Here is a 24,711-nt window from a genome sequence, read left to right as displayed (position 1 = left end):
TAGTTGTTGTCCACGCGTGCGGTACTTCTCTGGTTGGTCTCTCTCCTATCTTTCACTCCATTTTCACCCAAAATCCCTAAACCTAACTCTAAATTACTCAAATCTCCAAATTTATGCCCATTTTCTTACCCTTGGGTTCTCTGAATTGGAATTGGTGAATCCCTTGGATTAGAGACTGATTACTATGCATGTGTGGATGATTATTTCTTATCTGTGAGCATCGTTTGGTTCATAAATTTTATTGATCCAGCCCTATCATGTGTAGGCCTGGATCCGCATAGATTCCCCTTAATTGAATTGGACTTTTGTGTGGGATATGGAATTTGTGTAATTGTTTCTGAACTAACGTGATCTTAAGCCTGATGAGATCTTGCATATCATATTGGAATTTCATGTCCTGCATCAACTTGTTACTGTAAATTATCTTATAGGAAGTGATAAACAAACCACCCTGTTTGATTGATAGTAGTGTATTACGAAAAGTAGATTGAAGGGTGAGCTATCAAAAAGGGTGGATGTAAATAGTGGCTCCCGTATTTTATTTTGGTTCACATTCTTCCAAAATGTGCATGTGTTTAGGAGTTTCAGTTTATATCTGATTACTATTCTTCTTTCTGAGACATAGTTCGTATTTGTTATTAATAATGTTTATGCCTGTGTATTCTGCTCTAATCATATGCTTTTATGTTTTGCATTTGATTAGCTATTGATATCTTTTATTTCAGTAAATAATACTTTGGGTATCTTGGTGAGACAGGTTGGTTATTACTTTGCACCAAGTGGCAAGCCGTACCCTGATAACTGGATCATAACAGATGTGATTTATGAGATTGAAGGGGCACTATTCTCAAGGCAAGTTCTGTCTAACGCTTTGATGATGATGATTTTGAAACATATTTTGGGCACATTGAAGTAGTAGTCAAACTCACAAGACATCTCTAGAACCTGCTCCTCGATGATCTATTTTCATATTCTTTAATGACATCATCTCATCAATCGAAGGTATACTCTTTCACAACAAGAGGCTTCTATTAATCTGGGAACAAAGTACAATCTAGGTTGTGGTTTGGCATAGGCCCTTAATTAAATCGTTAAAAAAAACTAGAGAAAAATAGTCGTTACAAGGTACAAAATAGAGTAATACAAATGATGCATAAAGTCCTAATCTATGATCCTTCATCTTCAAAGTGTCCAGACCATCGATTAGGTGGAGCATTCTGGTGCATTTAGGACTTAAATAGCTTTAGCATTCATGTCCTGTATAGCTCTAGGAAGTTCGAAAGTTCTAGTAGCATGTCTGCTTTGCCCTGAGGCGTTTAAAAGACCTCAGACAGAAACAACACATGGCCATTCTACTGGAGAAACCAGGGTTAGCCTGGATTGCCTTGGCAATTCATCAGTCAAACAGTCGGCGTGGGACCATTGTTTGGGGCTCTAAATAGTCAGCGAGGAGTCGCCACCAGAGCCTTGAACAGTTGAGTGTTGGGCCACTGCTCAAGTTTCTCAGACAGTTTACTTGGAGCGAGACTGTTGGTACTCAAACAGTTGGCATAGAGCCACTGCTGGAGGTCTAAAGGCTAGCGTGGAGCAACCTTTCAGAAGGATGAGTCCTTAAACTCTCTCATTCTCACCTTGTCTCGACTGTTGGTGCGGGGAGAAGGAAGAGAAGGGCTTTGCAAAGTATCCAGAGAGCTTTTAAGCTATCTCAGGAACCAAATGTCATGAGCAGTGTTTCAAATAGCACCCGTAGCGTACACTACGTAGCATCCCAAATAGCGTAAACCCCCTATAGCATACGCTACAGGGGTCGTAGTGTACGCTACAGCTACGTAGCGCATAGCGTCTGTAGCATAAGCTACGATGTTTTTTTTTTTTTTTTCTAATGTTGAGGAATGTGACACTTGTAATATACTTGATACTTTTAACCTATGGGATTTTTATTTCTTTTCATAATTGTGACTTGTGGTTTCAATTAGACATTATTAATTAAAGTGGTTTGCTTAGAAAGTTGTTGATGTGATAATTATTTGATTTGGCTTATATATGTGGATTGACTTTTGATAAATGATAACTAATAACTTTTTTGAACATGCTTATAATTGATAAAATGAATCATCTTTTAGGCATTTTTATATATTTTTTTCCTTTTCTTTTTTTCACTATTTATTATATTTGTCCTATTTTTAAATCAAAAAATAGAAGTATCGTGTAGCTTCCGCTACACGCTACGTATTTACACTACACGCTATAGAGGGCTGAGTGCTATGCATCACACTACCGCTATTTAAAACATTGGTCATGAGTTTTTGGAAATAAAGGTCCAAAGGGGTATTTGTAATAATGGGAGACAGTTATTTCCTGTCCCTGAGGTGTTTACATGGTTATTTCCCACCTAAAAGCTTGTTCAGCGGTTTGGACACATGTCGCGCGATCATTGGATGACTCAGAATGCTTCTGTTGGCATGTGCTGGAAGTGCGAAGCGCTGACCTAGGTGATTAGCGTGGGATAAAATCTAGTTGAATGAACTGGTACTGCGCTTGGTTGCAGACTGTGGTGCGATGTGGTATACTGGGCCCCACACTGCCCTTGGAGGCGAGCACGGATCTGATTTTATCTCCTTCCAGGCTGCTTGCTGCTCTTCTCATGCTTTTCTTGGACGCTGAGCTTGGAGTGAGAACATGGTCCCACTCTGGCCTTGACCATTAGCTTGGACTGTCAAAATGGCTGCATATATAGGGCTCTGCACTAACTTTGAAATGAGCATGGATCTCCCGCGCTGGCTGATACCCATTATCATGGATCGTACTTCATAAAATTTTGATGCCAACACGTAGAAATGTGACACATTGGTACATGCATTCAAGGTGGACAGTATCCATTCATGAGTACATGAAAATTCCTTGAATGTTTTGGCAATATATCTATACATGCATACACATGAGGATGCTCCTAATATGCTACTGATTTTGAGGACTGCCAGGTTACCATTTTACTGCAGCTTAGCTCCTGCCTTCGTGGAATCTGCAGCAGCTGTAACTTGTAATGCATTGCTCCTCAATATAGATTAACGGTTTTGTTCAGTCTTATCCTTCCAAATGGGATTCAGGGACTGTTCCGAATGGAAATTTGGCATTTGTATATTGCCACTGATTCATGTCCGCTCATAATCCTTGTTTATGCTTCTTGTATCTCACTGCAGCATTAGATTCAGTTGGGGTATATTGGTGTGCCTTTCTTTTGTTTCCTTGCATCATTGATGAAATGGTTTCGTTAGATTCAGTTGTGGTATATTGCTGTGCCTTTCTTCTGTTTCCTTGCATATTTCCTTGCATCATTGATGAAATAGTTTCACATTATATGGGTGCGTTTGGTTGCACAAAATATTATGAGATTTCATTATATTTTGCACCAAATTACAATGATTAATCATGAAGTGTCATTAAATGTCATGATATTTGGTGCAACCAAATGTGCATATCTGGTGAATCTTGGAACATTTATTAGGCACTCTCTCTGAACTCTCATATGGAAATGCTTAAATGTGTTACTATCAGGTCAGGCAATATAGTTGATGGGAATCCAGGATTTTCAAGTGGAGATGAGACGGTATGCTCAAGAAGTAATTAATGTAGTGTTCTGTCGGATAAATTAGCATTAGTTAGCTAATTATAAAAACCAAAACAGTATTCCTTTCTGTTTTTATGTAACACTCTTCAACAAGTTATTTTTTCAGGTACCGTATAATTCCCTCTCATGGTGCAAGACTTGGCTTGGGTCTAAAGTGAATATAACAAGGGCTCCTCAGGTATCCCCAGCAGGTCCAATAAATCACCATCAATTCCTGTTGTAGTTGTCTCATGATTTCAAATATGGGAGTGCTTGAATTTAATAAATCGTCAAAATAATTCAGACATTAAAAATATGTGATTGGCATTTCAACATCCAAGGCGGGGCATCATCATCATCATCTAAGCCTTGTCCCAATTAATTGGGGTTGGCTACATCAATCCTTTTCTGCCATTCCACTCTATCAAGGGCCATAAAAACGCCCTAGCATGAATTTGGAAATCAATGCTTGTCAGTAATAAAAGTGTTTTCTTTTTCTTTTCTTTTTTTGCTTTACTCTGTGATATAGATCCATGTATCTCTGGAATGGTTGGTCATATCATTTTAACTATGCAATGACTCGCTATCCTATGAAAAAAAAATGCAGTCAGAGCATGATGGGTCTGATGTCCAAGTGGACCTGAATGTAGAGCATCATCATGATTCAGATATAGTCCCAAACATGACAAGGACTCCACGCGTCAAGTACATAACCTATTATGAAGATTCTGAAAGCATTCCTGGAAGGAGGACAGCGGTTTGGGAAATTGATAAAGGTGTGGTGATCAGTACTTACAGGTTGTGTTAAATAGGTTATGAAAGTCGACAAATGCATAAAATGATTTGGGCTGGTCCCTTTCTACAGCTCAACTTGATGGCAGCCTGAGTATCTTTTGCTCTGCCTCAATCAAATCCTTGGTTATGACATTTCATGTCCTAGTCTCTTGCTCATAGCTTGACTTGGCTAAATGTGGCTTTTTGTATCGTTGTCAGTGTCTAATAGGAACTCTTTCATTTTTACAAAGGGGCTGTTTGGTTGCAAGCTTGGTTCTGTCCATCTGGGTCAGACAGTGTGTTCCTAGTTTGTGAACCCAGTTTTTCCATGGGAACTGAGACATGGATCGCTTTTTCCCAACTGTCCACTCTTCTTTAAAAAATAAAATAAAATTTGTTGTATAGGATAGCTTCTTCTTCCAAAAAAGAAAGAAAAAAAGAAAGGAAAGAAAAAGGTGTAAAAGTTGTCTTCCTGCTAAGGTATGTGCTGGAATATGACATTGCTACACATTGCCACATGTGCTGCATTTGCCATCATCGTTCATCAACACCTCATGTGTGCCGCATGTGCCACCATCAATCATCAAGCACCCCACATGCCATTGTGCACATGCACCATCTTCAAGCTTCCCCACATGCACCACTGTCCATTCCATGTTCCTTGTTCCAGGTGTTTGACAAACAGCGTCCAGGAACAGACCATCTAAGACAAACTATCTAGGACACTGTATGGGACAACTCAGCTGGCTACCAAACAGGCCCAAAATTTTACTTTTTAACATGTATAGTGCGGTTCCATGTATTAATCTGCATCTCCTTTTATAGCAAACCACAGGAACATTGTTAGGTTGCCAGTTTTAATGCGAGAGGTGTGGCTCCAGATGTGGCACGACCTTCATTCTGATGACAAATCAAAATTTGTGACAAAAGGTGCATGCTTTTTCATATTATTGCCATTGCTTATCGTGCAATTCCATTTTACTGAAATTCTCTTACACGAACAGCCAAGCGTGGGCCTTTGAGGAATGAAGATTGTTATTGGGATTATGGAAAAGCTCGGTGTGCATGGTCAGAATATTGTGAATATAGGTACCTTTCTCTTCCTTCCTGTCTTTTGTATTTTGCATTATGAATCACTGCAAAACCAATGTGATGAGCCATCGGGTAATTCAGGTATGTTTTTGGGGACGTTCACCTTGGACAGAGCTGCAGGTTGAAGAACTCTTCCACAGATCTCCTCCTGCACTATTTATAGAATGTTGTAAGCTATTCCTCTCATGTTTTTGTCTCAAATTTCATTGTGTGCATTCCACTTGCACATGCATGTCTGTGCAATGTTCAAAATTTTGGAATGTACCGAATTCTATCAAGAATGTACTGCAATGCATCATGTTACAGGAATGAGTCGAAAGGTATCGCTTGTATCAGTTTGTATCATTGATTCATTTTGATGCACAGAATCGGACGGTATTCATTATTCCTTGCCTGATAATTTTGATGGAATTTAATATCATAAAATCCATAATATCAGAATGCATCATTCATATTGGGAATGATCACAATACATTGCACACAATGATGTCATATGTGCAAATGACATATTGGACAATATTGGACCTTGTTTCAATGGCCTGACATTATCCTTTATTAGAAGAATCCTTCCAAAAAAAATCATTTGTTAGAAGAAATGAGTTAAAAGAGTCATAGAGTGGCCCTATTCATTGTAAAATAAAAATGTCGAAATAGATCGGCAGAACTAGCAGGACCATCTTGAGGGGACAATTCAAGTTTGCAAATCAGTTTATGAAGTTTTATTGCTCTGGTATCAGGCTGTTTTGGGCTTCTATGGGCTGATACAACTGTATGGTTCATGGGCGATACCAGCACATATTGGGCGATATTTTGTTTTTTTTTTGTTTTTTTTTGTTTGTTTTTTATAAAAGAATATTGTAACCAGAGGATCAATGAAACTAGGACCTTATTCTATCCATTTTTTCAAGGTCAGAAACTCCAAGGGTGCTTGTTTGTCTGGTCACGTAATTAGATCCTCTTTATTTTAATTTGGCTTTGAAAGAAGGCAAACGATGAAGTGCTTTATGACAAAAAACTAGGGATAGTTTTTGTGGCATGTTAATTTCTGATGGGGGATGTTTGCAGGTACATACAACCATTGGATAGGGCTTGAAAATGAGGATGACGGATAATCCCGGTTGTTGGTATGCACAAGAAATTCTCATGCTGATTCTTTGCCCGTGTTCTAATCAAGCAGGAAGGGTTAATCCATCATCCTGATTATTGAGCCATGGGCCAAAATGGTGGGGGCCACCAGGCGAATAGTCCAAATGTAAACGTCTACCAGTGTCCTAAATTGGAATGGTGGTGTTGAATTATAGCTAGAATGGCTAGCCAAATTAATTGGATATGAAGTCGGAAGTGGTGGGGGTTGAGAATACGGTGGATGATGCACTATCCAAGAGAGATGATGATGCTTTCCATGCCATGTATGCGAGTTTAAGGAGTTGAAGCATGAAGGTGCGAGAGATCTCGAATTGGTTGCTAGTATCCGTTTACTTGCATTTGAGAGGTTATCATATGCCTAGTGAGTTTGCATTGCATCACCTTGCTGGCTCTAATCCTTTGGCTTGTGGATTTATTAATGGCTAAGCCGTGAACAATACTAGGTGGGAGCATATGCTGCCATTTAAGTGTGTCAATGCAACTTCTGCCGTGGACGGTTCCAAGAGTATACGGGTAAAAGAGGAAGCGCCAGCTGATTGTGAAAGCCAAGGCAAGAGCACCGGTAAAGAGGCTCACATATGATAATTTATTAGAGCATTTTTTTTAATTAAAAAAATACAAGCACAAGCCTATCTTATCCATCATAGGCCGTCAAGAAAGGTACATCAGTTAATCTCACGGTGGGCCTTTGTGAAAATGCCCTATCATGGGAATTTCATGCCATTTGGAAATAGCATAGCTGTTTAAAAAGGAAAAATTAAGTTAAGCACTGCGGTTGATGGCCTTGACAGCCCAAGGTCAGGCCAGTCTACTGGTGCATATAAAATGATCTATGAAAGGGGAATGACCTACTTGCTAGATACAATGACAATGCCTATCCCAGAAAAGTGAGGACCGGCGTGATTTTGGCTTTGGTCACATTTCACTAGGTGGAACGGATGGTAGTTTTTTTTTTCCATTTTTTTTTTTTTGTGGGGGAATTGACCGGTGGTGGTTGGTCGAAGCTCCAGTAGGTAGCCATTTTTTGTTGGAGGAGACGAAATGGCTAATGAAGTATCCATGCTGACCCCGTACCGGAGCCTCGCCGCGCTCTCCCGCCTTGCCTTAATCCCGTTTTCTCAACAGCACTACTCCATTTTTCAAAGCAAGCTCGTGGCCCAGATCACATTCCGTGAATCGAAAGGGGAAGCCTACTCATCCATCAGCTCCTCTCGTAGATGCGGTGCGGTTTTACGGGGCGGTGCGGTGTCACATTCGTTTTGACAGCTCATTTTATGGCATGGCCCAAAAAATGAAGCACATCCAAATCTCGGGTGGACCCACCACAGGAAACATGGGGATTGACCATAAAAAAACTTCTTGTGGGACACGAGTTTTAGATTAAGCTGATATTTGTGTAGTCCGTTCATCCTGGTCTTTGTGACCTTATCAACAGGTTCGATGACAAATAAACATTACGGTGGCCCCCAAGAAGTTATTAATGATGGGTATTCAATCACCACTGTTTCCTGTGGTGTGGTCTACCTAAGGTTTGGATATGCTTCATTGGTGGGATCATGATATTAAAGTAGATGTCAAAACGGATGGACAGTGTGGATGTAAGGCACATACATCACGGTGGGCCTCACAGATAAACCAAAGCCGCTGCCCCGATGTCTTGCCAGATACAGTGGGGCCAGCAGAGCAAAGTAAATGAACGATTTTCATGCGCATATGGTGAAGGGTTCCAAATGCTACTCTCTCGAGGTAGCCAACGTATTTCCCCCTCAGTTAACAGGAATGAGGATTTATACGTTACGTGGCCCACAACATTGTACACGCGCGTCCAATCCCGACAAGTGAGGCTCATGGGTTAATCCAGACCATTGGTCTTTTGAGCCCCATCTTGGATGATATACACCTCGAAAATCTCCAACACAGGAAGATCTCATAGACCAATGTTAGAAACCGAAAACTGTTAATGTATCTCTCTTCCTAACCATCTGCGTGTAGGCCCCATAATGAAAGTTTTAAGATTGTTCGGTCATGAGATTTCTGAGGCAATGGTTTGGATTTACCGGAGAATGGATCCCTTTTTGTCAGAATCGAAATTACCCATACATATTTCAACCCTACCCGCATATTTCCTTATCTCTTCTCTCTCTCGGCCATGGCAGCTGCAGCATCAGCACTGCTGGGCCATTCGAGCTTCATCTGCTACCAGAAATCTGAGAGTTGTATATCTAGGGTTTCTATTGCTGCTGCTTGCAATGGTTCTCTGACCACGAAGAGGAAGGCATGGGGACTACGTTCCCTGGCATCGCAGTTCGGCGGAATCAACATCTCTCACGATTTCATTTCCGCAAGTCCCGCATTGAACTCCTCCACCAGGCCTGCTACTACCATCCAACCCGTTGCTCGTAAAAATCCATCCATCTTACCATTTCATCTCGTACCATTCCTTATTTTTAATCACTTTCTCATTTGCTTTTGGTTGAGAGAATTGGAGATGCTTTAGTTTTAGTTTCACTTTCGACCCTGTGCATTGTCTGATTTGGGTTTTGATACATTCGCTGTAAAAATGTTTCCTTTTTCTGTTCTTTTCCTTTTTTAAGCAGTTGGATTTTATCTGTTTATATATATATATATATATATATATATATATATATAATTTATTTATTTAAATCTGATCTTTCTTTTTCTTTTTTTTTTTTCTTTTTCTTTTTCTCGTTTTTTTGGTTCTATTTTCCTGATTTTGAAGCAATTGCATATTGCAATTGATTCATTGATTATTCTTTTCCTTTTTTTTTTTTTTTGGTTATGATTTCTACCTTTCAGTTCAAATCCATTTCTTTGATAAATTGTTATGATAGAAGTGGAGAAGTTTCCTTCTTCTTTTTCAGCAGATGCCCAAATCACCCAGCTTCTTCATAAGAAATCACCATTTCGGGTTCATGCCAGTATTCGTCCTTAAGGAAACGGCCCTACCTACTTACAGCTTCGTTGCTCCCTGCTCAGTGGAGACGTTTTCCGTCTTTCAATGAGAAACTAACATAATTTATCAGAGAATCTTGGAGACCAATGCTTTTCGTACAGGGTCTGTTTGGGAGCTTAGAAAATAAAAAAAGGAGAGTGATATTTTTTCAATCTTGGAAGTTATTTTCCAGGAAAGCATTTGGAGAAAATAGAAACAAAACAAATTAGGGCTGGGAGTTTTTTAGGACTTTCTATGAAAGAGATTCTTGGAATATATTTTCCACCCAAATACATTCCAAGCCTCTCAAACATGCCCTTCTTCTGCAATCATGTTAATTAACTTAATTGAGTCTTGTTGTTGGAAAATTTTCCACAAAATCGATCCAGTTTCAGACAAGAATGCAGTCATTTTCGCTCGATTCTTTGCCAGAGAGGTTGTCATGGGGCCGGAGGACCAAATTCAACATTTTCTTGATCCTTGGAGATTTCTCGGCCCGTGGATGTATCTTTAGTTACACCTTCCCTAGTTAGACCATCCACAGTCATTTTCGCTCGATTTTTTGCCAGAGAGGTTATGGGGTTGGACCAAATTCAAGATTTTCTTGATCCTTGGAGATTGCTCTGCGCATGGATGTGTCTCTAGAGACAACTTCCCTAGCTAGATCATCCACGGTCATTTTAACCTCATGGAATATTTTATTAAACAGTAGCATCCATAGCTCTTAGCTAAATCCCAAAGTACTTCAATAATGTTTGTAAATTCCCACTACTCATTCAACTGGGTTTTGTTACCTAAAGCCCACATTCGGTATCAATGAACCAATGGCATTTTAGCTAATAGTTCCCAGCTTAGGCTTGTTATCGATGGAAGATGATGGCCAAATGAAGAAGACAAACTGCTGTGAGGCTGGAGATCATGGATTCGGGATGGGTTTTTTGCTAATCGTTTGCAATTGTTGTATATTTTCTCCACACATGGATAGAGTTTAAGAGGCCTATATATATATATGAACAACTCGTTGGGTTCCAACGGTTAGATTTTCCCACATCCAATCTGGTGAAATGGCCCTCTCCTTTTGTTCACACAATTTCTAACAGTCTTTGAAAGTCTATTGAGCGGTTTATTTCAGGATTTGGTCAAGCATAACTAATTCCTTTTAATCACATCTAATGAGGCCCAAATGGCCACACGTGCCAACATCAACTTATCAATTAAGCATAATATAAGATTTCTCAGCTTTTTTATTTTGCAGTTGTAGCATTGCTAGAGATACTTGATCTTGTTTAATTTATCTTGGATCATAGAAAATGCTTAATTTTAAACATGAAGAGCCCAATAGATTTTTCATTTCTCAGATATTTGTACTTTTGGTTTATTCAAGTTACCAGTTACCATCCACATCAACGATCTTCTATTGAGTGTTTCTGCTAATTTGTTGCATATGTATTCATGATATCATGTTCTATGATTCTCACAACCAAGTTATGTGTTCTTCTTCTTAGGTAGAATATGCCCTTTCACTGGCAAGAAGGCAAACAGGGCAAACAAAGTTTCATTTTCAAACCACAAGACTAAGAAACTGCAGTTTGTCAACTTACAATACAAGAGAGTTTGGTGGGAGGCAGGGAAGCGCTATCTCAAGCTGCGGTTGTCAACTAAAGCATTGAAGACTATTGAGAAGAATGGATTGGATGCAGTTGCCAAAAAGGCTGGAATTGATCTGAGGAAGAAATGATGGAATTTACGTTATTGGTTAGCATTTTGAAATGCATTTCGTTGTTTCCTTTTTTCCTTTTTAGATCGATTCTGTTTATTAGAAAATTACTACTAAAGGAGGGTTATTTCTCAAGTACAGGTATTTTGCAAAAACTTACACTCTTCTTGTGTAATGTCTTTTTTTCTTCAATGTGCTTTTATTAGAGGTGGCAATGGGTTGGGCTGAGGTAGGGCAACCCAAGCCTAACCTAGGCACACCCTGACCCATGACCAGAGATGAGATGATCAGGCCTGACCCATGAGCTGATTCTGGAGCTCAGGTCAAGCTACTCTTGCTAAAAATTGTATTGGAAGGGCACAAAACCCAAAACTGTTTTTTAAGGTTCCATGCATTTGAACCACTAAAGCAAGTGTATAGTTGTTGCTTATAAGTATATAGCCATGTCTGACTGACCCGATTAGTTTGCTTAATCAAGTGACATTTTCTGACTTGAGTCCATCTCAGAACCCAATGAGCTCAATCCAAGCCCATCTCAAGCAGGTCAAGTTGGTTAGCCTACTGGTTGATCTAAACCCTTTGCCAGCCCTACCTTCTATGGGTTGGCTACATTATTAGATGTGGTGCCTCAATAGTTGAATATTTGTGATAATTCAAAGGAATCTATGTTATTAAATGCCTGCTGCTAAGGCAACGGCAACAAAGTACCAATAAACGTGTGGCGTGCTAAACAGACATTTAAATTGTATTTTCATGAACAATGTGATTTGCTAAAATTCTCTGTCCATCTCTCCTTCACATTATATTTTTATGAACAACGTGACTCACATTCTCACAATCCATCTCTCCTTCGTAATAGTTCATGTAATGAAAAGTTAAAAAAACAGCTCAGAGTCCCTGCGTCGGCGCTTCATCAGCGGCGCTTCTTGATCTCGAAGGAATAATCAAGTTCCAGATAACATCTTCTGTCATCATCTTCAAACTGCAGAGAACCAGGACACAGCTAAGAAAAAGCAACAATGGGTGTTTACACTAGAGATTATTTAGAAAAAAAAAAAAAAGCAAACTGAAAATAACGGACTGGTGAAGTGATGCCTAAGCTATTAAAACTAGAGGCACCGATCCTCAGAAAATGGGTGGTTTTCAGACACCAGCCCACAAATAAAGTGTCTCTACTCATGGATCAGTATAGACACTGTGTTTCCAATCTGTGGTCATGGGTTCGAGAACCCATGTGGTGTGTGTGTGTGTGTGTGTGTGTGTGTGTGTGCATCCACCTTTAAAAAAAATAAAAAGAAAGGGTTAAGAAAGGAATACCCCAGTGCTCCACATTCAACAGTGTATAAGGGCAAAGGATACAAGGGTTGGGATCTTCCCATCAGTGAGATTTCTTGGGGCATCCCCATCCATGGTGGAGCCCATTAAATCAATCTCTGGCCAAATAATACATTTGGCGAGGCTCAGAACCCAATATTACCCAAATAAATTATTGATTTTTTGGGTTTCTGCTCAGAGCCTCATACAGCCTATTAGCTACCATTTCGAAGTACATGCATAGATATCAAAGTTAACTGTCATGAAAATATGACTATGGTTGTAAATGGGTCGAGTGGACCTGATGGGTCATTAAACCTGACCCTAACTAGTGGGTCTGAGTCCAAAATTTAGACCCATGGGGCAGGTCTTGGTCCAAAAGCTTAACCCAAATTACAATATAGGCTAGTCTGGGTCCTCTCAAGAGCAATCCTACCTGACCCCAACTCCGACATTGTAAAATGGACGCAACCGCAGACATGACCTAGACCTAGACCCAAGAAGTTAATTAAGTGGGTTTTCTGTTTTCTTTTTAGGTAGGCTATGGCAATAATTCACAACCTTTTTTCAGTGTTGTGACAATCTGGACCATGCAAATCTTGGGCCCCATTGTTGATGGAAAAAATACCAGATATGACACTAATTTAACCTACCCTAACCATAAAAAAATTTACCTGTTGATTTGGACCACTGGCCATTTTATCTTTTTTACTATCAAAAATGATATTTTGTGTGAAAACTAAATTGTAGTTCTAAATCCAACCCATGTGATAAACAGGTTGAATCTGGTTCCAGGACCCAAACTAGACCAATTAAATTAATGGGTCAGTTATTTTTTACTAGGAACTGACCTAGACTCGACCCAATTTTAATGGGTTAGATCAGACCCAACCCATTTGTACCTTTAAAGATGATCCCTTCATTCAAATAGCAGATGGGAAACATAATCCCACTGTATTCTATTGTGGAACCTGGCTATCAAATCAAAATGGTGCGACCTTTGAATTGTAAGCTGTCCAAGCATAAAATAGAGATGGCAATGAAAAGGTACCTTAAGCTTCGCCACGTAAATTCCTCTAGCAAGCAAACCAGACGGAGTTGTCTCCTCTTCCAGGGTATGAATATAGGGATCCCGCTGTGGAGCAAAGGTACCCAACATGCCTTTGCATTGATCAACTGCCATTGAGAAGGTCACAAGAAAGAACATTTAAGGATAATAAGTCGTGTAAAATCATGCCATGGGTAAGCCAAAAGCTAGTTGCAGCGCCGGTCAAATGGGGTTTATAGATACATGAGTCCTTTTACAGACAATTAAGTATTCTAAATACTGCATGAACATAATTTCTTATCCAATGACTGGGAGAAGAAAATAGAAACATTCTACTCCTCCAAGTAGCCAAAAGGTAATTTATTCTAATCAGGGGATGTGGCATGTGCAGCACACCTAGAGAGAGGATGGGAGAGAGAAAATTGTGAGAGATTGGAAAGGGGAAAACCAGGAAAATTGTAGGAAGCAGAATCGTTGTTTCAATAATGGGCGACCCATCTCTATGTTTTCCTGTATTGTGGCCTATTCAAGCCTTTGATCTGCCTCATTTTTGGGCTGATGTCCTAACATGAGTTGGCACAAATGATGTACAGTATGGATTTCACACATTCATCACAATAGCCCCACAGAGCCTTTTTTGCACTCTCCCTGCTGTGTGTCATGTGGACTACACACAAAGAAGAGAAGTTCGAGTGGTCTACTTGCATCAAAGAATTGAACAGACAATACTTGGCTGCGGGTGAAATCTAAGCCATTTAAAAGCCTTTTGAAATTTGAAAGAACAACAACTGCATTTTCTAGTTTCCAAAATACCCCCGACTTCATTTAAAATATCTTCTCATGTACTTTGAATATTCAAAGTTTTCTACCCTAAAAAGCTAATTGTGGGGGGCAAAAATGTCAAAAAAAAAAGAAAGAAAACTGCATACTTTTATATTGGTATACATGTATCTTCTTCATCATCCCACCTACGAACAAAACAACATTAACCTTAGGTTTGCCTGTAAGGGAAGGAAACTATAGCACATCCACGGTAATAGTCATTGAGTGAGTGCTTTCATGTTCTTATCTCAATGCCTAGAAAATATCAAGGCTCTCATTAGTCTTTTTACAGATATTTTCTTTTAACTAATTAATGCCATTGTAATAATCTTCTGTAAGAAGCACATTCTCATTATTAACAAGTGGAATAATACCTAAATCACCATAATAAAATGTGGTGCAACCCGGTTGTCAAGTCACTGAAATCTGAACACCCGAATCACAAAGAAATTAACAGGTATACGCTCATATGGAATTTTAGAATAGACAGGGAGAAATAACTTTATTAATATTCAAATTTCTTCTCCAGTGGAGTATGAGGTAGGCATTCCAAATTTCTCTCGAGTAGTGAGTTTTCTTGAGTATTGTAAGAGCATTCACAATTCAGAGAAATGTGAAAAATGAGTTTTCAACATTTTCAAGCCCTGAGAGCATTCTTCATCTAAACCAAAGAGCAGAGGTTGCATCATACTAATATTTAAAAAGCACTAAAATATAATATCATAGATTTCTTTTTTTATATTTTTATTCCTGTTTTCTTCTTTTGATAGGTAAGACGGGCTACAACCCTAGAGGTTGAGACCTCCTACCTAGCTCAGTATCCAAGTTGGTAGTGTACTACTCAGCTTAGCTTATGATCCATTCTGACTACGGACCTTTGGTGGCCTTGACCCTTAAAAAAAAATGTTGAAACACACCGTCTACCATTAAGCAATAGGCTGGAATCCTATCATAGTTGTAACTCATCTTCCTATTATCATAGGATCAGTTCTATAAATGGCTAATAAGGACAACCAGTGTCGAGTAACAACTCACCTACAACTATAAATAAATCAGGCTTAAAGCAGCTGATGCATTCTATGGGGGTGGTGCTTTTATGCAGATTCAATTAGAAGCCCTTCTTGGTATGTAGATTAATTTGTAGAAATACAGGTCAAGACTAATTTATTGAGATCATGGATCCATAGATGACTGAACTTGATGAACCTTGGGCTGATGGAAGCTTTGATACCATTGTTATACATGAAACTATTTGAAATGATTCCATGGTAACATTACCACCGAAATTAAGGTGATAACGGTTTGCATAGGCCCACCATGATGTGTTAATGACATCCAACCTGTCCATTAGATGTGCCTTGGCTCGTTTGCCAGGGCCCAAAAATCAATCCGATCCAAAATTCAGGTGGGCTGCCCAATAGGAGACAGGTGAGGAGGGATGGCCGCCCTCCTTGCTTTCAATCGGGGCCAACCAGAGTATCAAAACCCCATGATGGCTGCAGGATCCCTCCATCTGGGGCAGCTTGTCCAGGTGAATGGATTGAATGGCATATACACAACACGGTGGGCCATCTACAAAATCAAAGGTGAGTGTCTCCCTCAACTGTTTATTGTCGTGTGGCTCACCTGAGTCACCAATTGGCCTATTTTTAGGGCCCATGGCTAAATGAGCCGGGCTGCATCAGATGGTCGGAGAGGTGGAATTTTGGTGAAAATGTTCATCGAATCATTTTTGGGTCCCACTGTGATGCGTCAATGACATCCACTTCAACCATCAGATACATTACCCCTTCTTTGGGCATGGGCCCAAAAATCATGCCGATCCGTGACCCAGGTGGACCACATGACAGGGAAACAGTTGAGATGGAACACCCACCCTTGATTTGAATCTTAGAAAGCAGTATTTTTGGTGATCAAAATGCCACTAATAAGTGGCAAGCATCTAAGCACACACAAGTGTGCAATAAAGCTCATGTACATGCCACATGTGCCAACATGGCACGATAGATTTGAGATCCAATCCATCCATCAACATGAAATCTCTTTATGGATGCACTAACCCAAGAATCAGGTTGATCCACTGGTCAGGTGGGGCACAGTTTGAGAAATAAATGTATGGTCCTGAAGGACGTGGATTGCATGTTGATCCTGCCACCACCAACGTCCGTGGTGACTCAATGTGGTGGGATTTGATTGGGCCACGTGATGTATTCAGAAATGGGGCCCATTTGAGTATGTACTCAACCTAACAATTTTCAAACGTGCTTTGCGTGACTGCATGTCTGATGACGTTGCGTGGCCCAATCAAATCCCACCGCATCAGGTCACAACTCACAAAGCAATCCGCGTCCGGCTCTGAAAAACTTGGCTGAAGTTTTCTAAACCATCACCTGTTTCCAATATTGGGGCCCACACGCTGATTGAAATGCATTTTAGTTTTGGGAAAACATGTACAAGGTCGGACCAACCTCACAGATGGATAATGGATTAGATATTGCACCTATGTGCCATGCTGGCACATGTGGGAGGTGTACATGACCTTTATTGCACACGTGTGTGTGCTCAGCAAAGTTCTAAAAAGAAAAGAAAAGAAAAGAACTTTGTTAAGAAACAGATTTCAAAGATTTCAACTTAAGAAACAGATTACAACACATTCTTGTTCACGATGCTTTGGCAAAGCATCCTCAAAGTTAGGCAATCCTAAATATAGTTTGAAGAATCCAATTTTTTCAATATGAGGAAGAAATGTACCTTGAAGCCCCCCCTTCCATACTGTGTTTGAATAGGTTAAGCCAGAGACGATATTGTGCGAGACGGTGAATGTCAACTTGAGACAATACGGAGATCCTTCCTTGAGAGTAAACAAGACACTCTTCCGATTCTCATTGACCGGTAAGGGTGTATTTATCTCGGCAGAGTCCTCAGTTACTATTCCTAAGGAATGGAATGTAACTTCAGGTTCCATTTGGTCTGCAAGAAGAAATCACCTTTATATGAATGGGATCAAAGCAAGAAGAGAAAAGGGTGAGAGAAACCCAGAAGTACCATTTAAATCTCCTTCAACAAAACCAAGAAGCTTCTCCTTCCACCTCTTTAAACTCTCATCTTCCTGCATAATAAAACACAACTCCAAAATTAAACCTAGAGACATTCTAATAAGATAAGGGAACTTGGGATTAGCACCAATAGGTAATATGATGATGAAAAGCAGAATTAGATGGTAAGGTCATGTGCAACGGAGACCAAGAATTGCGCCAGTTAGGGAGTGAGTTGGTGCAAGTTGAAGGCTCTAAAAGGGCAACGGGGAGGCCCAAAAAGATGTGGGTGGTTTAGTAAGAAAAGACTTGACCTACAGTCTTACTGAAGCTATGGCCCTTGATAGAGTGGAATGGCGAAACAGGATTCATGTAGCTGACCCAATTAGTTGGAATAAGATTTAGATGACGATGATGAAGATATTCTAAATTAAAATCTTCCTCACCATGAGAGGACCGACAAAAAAAATACATTAATAGAAGACCCAAATTTTAACAATGTACCAAAGTAGACTAATAACAGGTAGTTTTCTTTCTTGGTCCCATGTATATCATCTGTTCTAGTTCCATTCTCAACTATAGAGAATTTTATCTAGAAATCAAAGATGTAAAACACCCAAGATCACTAAGGAATCAAATCATGAAGAGTTTCAAGGTTAACAATACACTTTTAATAGAATGTCAACAGAGCTTGAAAAACACAAATATAAAGCAACAAAAGGGGGGGGAAAAAACCAAAACAGATTTCAAATGAAAGTTCAGATATAATCCCTCAAGACATCACAAAAGCATTCGAAGAAAAAAAAGGAAAGAAAGAAACAGACTAGTATAGAAAATCTTCCGTGGTGGCAGTAATTCACATCTTCTCAATTCCAACAGACCTGAAAATTTACCCAAGGCCTGTTTCTCATTTCTAGAAAACAATGAGAAATGAAAAGCCGTTTCCCTTAATTGTTTGCAACGAGATTTCCTTGAAAACAATTTCTTCATTTCCAAATCTATTGTTTGCAAAAAAAGAAAAATGAATTTTTCAGGGAAATTTTACTCAAAAGACCTAAGTGACACATGCGTGCGCTGAGGATGGATTGTGGCAAATGTGTCATATTGTCCTACGTGACACATTGGCACATGGGGGATGCTAGAAGATGGATGGTAGCTAGGGGCGTCAACAGGCCAGGTTAGGGCCGGGCCAACTTCTGTCCAAGCCCATCCCGTAATGTTTAGTGTAGGCCCAAACCTGGCTCAGTCATGTGATAGGCCTAAATGGTTCAGCCCTAGTCTGGCCCTAGACCTTTTTGCTGGCCCAAGCACAAGTTTGAAAAAGAAGATAAGATGGTGATGGCAAAGGCTTATGGCAGGAATCCCAACGATCACAACAATTCCAAATCGCAGCTCGCAATCACCTCTTTCTGTCCCTCTCTCCTTCATACGGTTTTCATCCATCCACCCGAGATTTCAGTCTGGCTGCGTCAGATGGAAGAGAAGCAAAGAGAGAGAGAGAGAGAGAGAGAGAGAGAGAGAGAGAGAGAGAGAGAGAGAGAGGAGATTGGGAGTAGAGATCAGGAGAGAGAGGGAAAGGTGAGCCAGTTGGCCCATTGACAACCCTAATGGGTAGCATATGTTGCACGTGGCATGTTGACATGTGTTGCGTATGTGGAGCACTTGAAGATGGACGGCAACACATGCAGTACATTTGCACGTGGTGGTTGAAGACGAGGCTGGCACATTGGGGCGTGTGGCATGTTGGCACACTTGACGATGGTTGGTTTTACATGTCACACATGTGGCATATTGTGCATGTGTGAGGTGCTTATATATGGATTGTGGCACCTGTGGGGCACTTGAATGGACACTTGCAAGTGGGGTACATGAGGGTGGTCGGTGGCACATGTCACACGTGCGAAATCATGCAGGGCATTCGAAGAGGAGGGTGGCACATGTGGCCACATGGAGGGCATTCAAAGATGAGGGTGACACATGTGGACACATGTAGGGCATTCAAAGATGAGGATGGCACATGTGGCCACATAGGGCATTCAAAGATGAGAGTGGCATATGATCCACATGGCACATTGAAATGTAGGTCAATAAAAGATGGGCAACAACACATGTTGTACATATGGCACAATGCCATGTGTGGCACTTTAAGATAGATGGTGGTACATGCTTCACATGTGGCTACCATATTGGGGTACTTTATATATATATATATATATATATATATATATAAGGAGTTGTTTCCTCTCATTTCCTTCAATTTCTTGGAAATGATGTTTCCTAAGTCCAAGTAAGGAAATGAAGAGAGGGCATCTTTCAAGAAATGAGAGATAAATAGAAACAAGATTTCAAAGAAAATTATAAAAACAAACGACAAAATGCCATTTTCATGAAAATAATGTTTCTGTAATTTATATTTCAAGGAACCCAAACAAGCCCTAAGCATGCTCATTCCCAACAACCAAAAAGAAATTGCTCTGCAGAATTTAGTCCCACTAACAAAGAAAGAACTGGGAACGATGCTTCTGCAAGGATCTTCCACGCATCAACCATGGATGAAATGGAAAAGCTGAAAATAGTACTTGTTCCCCCCATTATCAACCATGGATGATGGTTACCGCACCGACCTTGCACTCCTCACCATTCATACAATGGGAATTTTTTCCGCTTGAGTTGGGTGAGGGGACTGAGACACTTTCTTATGCGCATGGATTGGTGGTGGATATTCTTTTCCATCATTAGATTCCGTATCCAATACGATTGCCTCTTAAAAGGAATTCCATATGATACTCCAGTCTGATAGAGCCTGACTAGAAGTTATTTTTATCTACTAGCTATCTAACTACATAATAAAGAAAAGTGATTATCCTTCTTGCTTACCAATCAAGCAAATACAACAATACAAGACTCTTCTCTAACAACTCTCATTGCTTGAATTCTATCTAAGACAAAACTGATCTATATATGACTCTTATCCAACAATTCTCACAATATAACTTGGACTCTATCTAAAGCAATAGAAAATTATATAAGACTCTTATCCAACACTCTCCTAACATAGGTTGAAATCTATCTAATGAATCTCTCCATACATTGAGATCATTATTGATAACTAAGCAAATCTAAAAGAACTTGATACGTTGCATTGGCCATCATAACAACACACCCTGTCTTGAATGACAACTTGTCCTCAAGTTGCAAAGGCCGGAGAATGAGCAACAAAGTTGTTGGTACACCTGCCCATTGCACAAGGACATTGGTAATGGCTTGATTCTTATGCTTGAAAATTCCTCGATCAGCTATTTTGCATTGGGTCCACGTAGTAGCACCAAGATTTTTTTAAAAAATAATAAATTAGAGGGAGCGTGGTCAAAGAAGGGACATTAGCCCCCAATTTCTTTTTGAGGACCAACAAATGAAACACTAGATGGATCTTGGATCGTGGTGATAATGCGAGTTTATAAGCAACCAGTCCTACACATGCCATGACTTGAAAAGGGTCATAGAACTGAGACAATTTATGTGGCCCAAGATCTCCCATAGAGTGTTGTCAATAGTGTTGGAGACGTAGAAATACCTAATCACTAATATCAAAATTATGCTCCGTGCACTAGCAATCTACATATCCCTTTATGTGATTTTGCGATAACTGTAGATTATCTTCGAGTACTCATAGGATATTGTCACAATCACACAAGGCAGAGTCTATAGCATGCACACTTGTGAAGTGTGGCACATAAGTTTCAATGTGTGAAGGAATATACTACCTGAAAGGGTGACATTTTAATGGAGTTGTGGAAGGAGGTGTTGTACCAGTACTCTACCCTAGGAGGTTATTGAACCCAATGATGTGGGCGAAGACTGACAAAACATCGAAGGCATTATTCAACGGATCTATTGACAATGTCGAAAATGGAAGCCACAACAGTCAATTGGATTGATCCCCTTTCTAAGTGAAATTGCATCATTAGATCCCTAAAATTCCAATTCATAATTCCAATTGATTTGAGCAATTCTGCCGCTAGAACTACATCATAACCGCAAATGGGTAAGAAGAAAAAGTTCCTGGTGAATTTGTAGCCTTATGTAGACAAGGTGATATTGTGAGAACGTACCGGACTGTGCATGACATTACCATTGGCGACAATAACCTTAATGGGATTAGCATAGCTTACCAGAAATCAGCATTGCTTGGCTGCAGTCGGATGCAAGAAATTATAGGTGGCATCCAAGTTAACTAGTATCATTACTGGCCGTTTCTTAATATGTCTGGAAAGCCACATTGTGTCGGAATAATGACTACCAAGAAGGGCATTCAAAGAAATTTCCATCATGAGAGCATCATGGTCCTCCAAGCGAGCTTCGGATTCTAAACTGTCATCAGCCTCTAGTAACAACAGTTGAGGACACGTTTGCAACAGTGCCTTGGTCAGAACCGCTCATCGCAGTTGAAATACAACTGCTTCTCTGTGTTTTCGTTGCTAAGCCAGGCTCAATCGACTGACAACAAGGGGTATATTAAGAAGTGTAGTAGCCAATTGGGGTGCTGAAAGGGGAAGGTTTGATGATGGCATAGGTGGGGTGTGATTAGTATACGGTGGAGGAGGTAGAGGTGGGGAGGAATGCAGAGGTGGTGGCACTTGTAGGTATGTAGACAGGGTCTCCTGGATCTTCAAAACAACTTTGGTTAGCTCCGTGACTCAAGCATGTAAATTGGTGACACTGTCATGGATAGAGGCAAGATCATTTCGCTCATTGTTGACAGGGACGTTGTATCCTTCAGAAGAAGAAGACATGGCCACAGGATGAAGAGGCTTTGATACCAAAATGATAGATCCTGACTAGAAGTTATCTAACTACGTACTAAAGAAAAGTGATTATCCTTCTTGATTATATAGGACTCTTCTCTAACAACTCTTATTGCTTGATTCTATCTAAGACAATACGGATCTATAAAGGACTCTTCTCTCCTTAATATAACTTGGACCTATCTAAAGCAATAGATATCTATATAGGACGTCCTTACTCTTGCTCTGGTGGTAGACTCTTAGGAGTTTCAACACCTGGTCAAGGGTTCGAGTACCCATAGGTGGTGAAATCCCACTATGGCGTGAGTGTGCGGGGGTATGCGTGCGTGTGTAAAAAAAATTAAAAAAATTTTTAAAAAAAAACACTCCTATCCTATCATAGGTTGGGCTCTATCAAACTCGAGACAATTATTGACAACTAAGCAAATCTAAGAGAACTTGACACATGGCATTGGACATCGCTACACAGTCCCTTATTGGATACCGTATGATCACATCCTTGTGGGCCCACCTCACACTGGTCCAAACTGTCTGAATCCTCCATCTTGGTACATGTACCATATATGGCACATCTTTGTGTCAGAATCTAACATTCTACCAGTTGGGTCATATGTGCTACCATGATACTTTTTGAATTAGGTGTATCTAGTATTTTACTTTGCTACTTCTGCGTTGATACTTGAATAGGGGATCGTGCTCTCACACGCACATCTTTGGGTCAGGTTCTAACAAGAAAGGCCAACGATGATACCAATCCTATAAAATCCAAAACCAAAATCCTAGAAAATTGCAATTTCAGCTATCAGGGAAAAAAAACAAGTAATTAATATACAAATAGACCAAAACAATCAAAATCATTAAAAAAAAAAAAGAAAGAAAACAAAAACAATAGTTTCACCAAAATTGAAACCCCAGTCATCAGAAGCAAAACCTCAAACACATCATAAATGCTAAAATTGCAAAAACCCATCAAATCAAAACACCAAAACTAAAACAAAAGTTTAAGAAAAGCCAATGAAAAAGAAAACCCACTAAAGAAATTGCATTCTCGTTTCACAATCTTAAATTCATGCAAAAAATACAAACAAACAAGCATTAGAATCACCCCACATATATAAAATAACTACACCCAAGCTAACATTATTAAAATAAATTTTTTTTTTTTTTTTAAAGACCTTGTCTTTCTCCAGCTGTTCTTTGAGAGGAATCAAAGGGCCAGGAACAAAACCAGCAGCATTCCCATCATCACCTTCTTCTTCTTCTTCTTCCATCACCACCACAACATCTTCATCACCACCACCTTTCTCTTTCTTCTCTGAAACTCCATTTCTGTCATCAGAAATCATCTCTCTACAAACCCAAGAAGCAGAGGGCCCTGCTTCTACTCTCCCACCCTCCATCAACACCACTGCCCAAGTGGGCCAATACCAAAATCCTCCCTCCCTCTGACCAAAACAACAGTCTTATAGAAAGAAAGCCCATCTACCCTTCCACTACGTATATTTATACGGGTTTTCGTATGTATTTGACGCTATATCTTTTCGGGGGATGTCAGCGGCAAAAGAAGAAAGAGAGAGATGGCTCTTTCAATTGCGGTTTTTAAAATTTTACTTGGGAGGTTTGCTTAGCCCACGCGCGGGTGGGACACGTGCCTTCCACGCGCAACACACATGCCGATGTGGCACCCCGTGTGAGAGACTGGATCTTTGCATTAGATGGCCACAGTGTTTAGATATTTTGGATTAAAAATCAGGGCGTTTTCTAAGGTTGGCCTGAGTGTTCTGAACTAATGGATGGCTAGGATTGTTTTCCCCGTCCATTTGTTTTGCACATCATATATGGTCCACCTGAGAAGTGAAACGGCTCTCAGATCAGAAGATCTGAACGGTGTGGCCCACGTGATGGACTGTTCATATCTCGCACGCGTATTTTGGATGTATGCTTGCGTGTGGACGGGCAGGCCAGACACTCATGGGGAGAATATACGGCGTATTTTTAGCGACACGGCTTCGGTGGATCTTGAATCCATCACAGTCGGTGCATCCCATTAATATATTTTCCTTACATCCATGCCGTCCCTCCGTTTTGACAGCTCATTTTAGGTATGATTTTTAAAAAATAAGCAGATCTAAATCTCATGTGGAACACATCGGAATGTTTATTTTTCATCCAACCCGTTGATAAGGTTAACAATACCTGGATGAAGCGACCAAACAAATATCAGATTGATCCGAAACTTCTGTGGCTGGATCACCACTGTTTCCTGTGGTACGGTCAACTCGAGATTTAGATCTGTGAAAACGTATGGACGGCGTGGATGTAAGTAAAATACATAAAGGTGGACCCCACAGTGGATCGGGGTCCATCCAGACCGCATCCTATTTTCCGTGGCATTGCC

At 40.1% G+C, this 24,711-nt stretch overlaps 3 protein-coding genes across 6 annotated transcripts in view; 1 reads left to right on the top strand and 2 right to left on the bottom strand.

Moving 5' to 3' along the window:
* LOC131240505 (phospholipid--sterol O-acyltransferase) overlaps nucleotides 1-11,217 on the top strand; it is a 45,271-nt gene extending 34,054 nt beyond the window's left edge. Inside the window, exons 9-16 of one of the 3 annotated variants that reach the window (XM_058238771.1) lie at nucleotides 758-852; nucleotides 3,556-3,607; nucleotides 3,723-3,806; nucleotides 4,215-4,383; nucleotides 5,207-5,311; nucleotides 5,386-5,470; nucleotides 5,555-5,642; nucleotides 11,078-11,217. In XM_058238771.1, the coding sequence (XP_058094754.1) occupies nucleotides 758-852; nucleotides 3,556-3,607; nucleotides 3,723-3,806; nucleotides 4,215-4,383; nucleotides 5,207-5,311; nucleotides 5,386-5,470; nucleotides 5,555-5,636 (672 nt within the window). In that variant the 3' untranslated portion in view covers nucleotides 5,637-5,642; nucleotides 11,078-11,217. Of the gene's footprint in view, nucleotides 1-757; nucleotides 853-3,555; nucleotides 3,608-3,722; nucleotides 3,807-4,214; nucleotides 4,384-5,206; nucleotides 5,312-5,385; nucleotides 5,471-5,554; nucleotides 5,643-6,538; nucleotides 7,189-11,077 lie in introns of those variants that run through there. The other 2 variants (XM_058238773.1, XM_058238772.1) reach the window with 2 other exon arrangements.
* On the bottom strand, nucleotides 10,997-11,559 carry LOC131239016 (uncharacterized). The gene is given in 2 exon segments (XM_058236579.1): nucleotides 10,997-11,295; nucleotides 11,540-11,559. Coding segments are annotated over 2 exon segments (258 nt in total). The 3' UTR covers nucleotides 10,997-11,057.
* Nucleotides 11,560-11,924: 365 nt separating this feature from the next.
* On the bottom strand, nucleotides 11,925-23,874 carry LOC131240506 (rho GDP-dissociation inhibitor 1-like). 2 transcript variants are annotated; one of them, XM_058238774.1, is made up of 5 exons: nucleotides 23,489-23,870; nucleotides 17,519-17,582; nucleotides 17,225-17,443; nucleotides 13,655-13,779; nucleotides 11,925-12,271 (listed from the first exon to the last, which is right to left on the bottom strand). In XM_058238774.1, exons 1-5 carry the CDS (start codon nucleotides 23,711-23,713, stop codon nucleotides 12,203-12,205), a joined length of 702 nt encoding a protein of 233 aa, XP_058094757.1. In that variant the 5' UTR covers nucleotides 23,714-23,870; the 3' UTR covers nucleotides 11,925-12,202. The 2 variants fall into 2 exon arrangements, with proteins under 2 accessions (XP_058094757.1, XP_058094758.1); XM_058238775.1 differs by lacking the exon at nucleotides 17,225-17,443 and having other exon boundaries at nucleotides 23,489-23,874.
* Between the last annotated feature and the right edge of the window lie 837 nt (nucleotides 23,875-24,711).

This window comes from Magnolia sinica, chromosome 3, assembly GCF_029962835.1.
Source record: "Magnolia sinica isolate HGM2019 chromosome 3, MsV1, whole genome shotgun sequence".
NCBI classification, from domain to species: Eukaryota; Viridiplantae; Streptophyta; class Magnoliopsida; order Magnoliales; family Magnoliaceae; genus Magnolia; species Magnolia sinica.
This window is presented reverse-complemented; position numbering and strand designations above follow the sequence as displayed.

Excerpts from the sequence above, each read along its gene's own strand:
- LOC131240506 (XM_058238774.1), bottom strand. The coding sequence starts at position 23,713 with ATGGAGGGTGGGAGAGTAGAAGCAGGGCCCTCTGCTTCTTGGGTTTGT. Across the intron at positions 17,583-23,488 it reads AACAGCTGGAGAAAGACAAG|GAAGATGAGAGTTTAAAGAG; the intron begins GTCTTTAAAAAA and ends TTTATTATGCAG. Across the intron at positions 17,444-17,518 it reads TGTTGAAGGAGATTTAAATG|ACCAAATGGAACCTGAAGTT; the intron begins GTACTTCTGGGT and ends TTCTTCTTGCAG.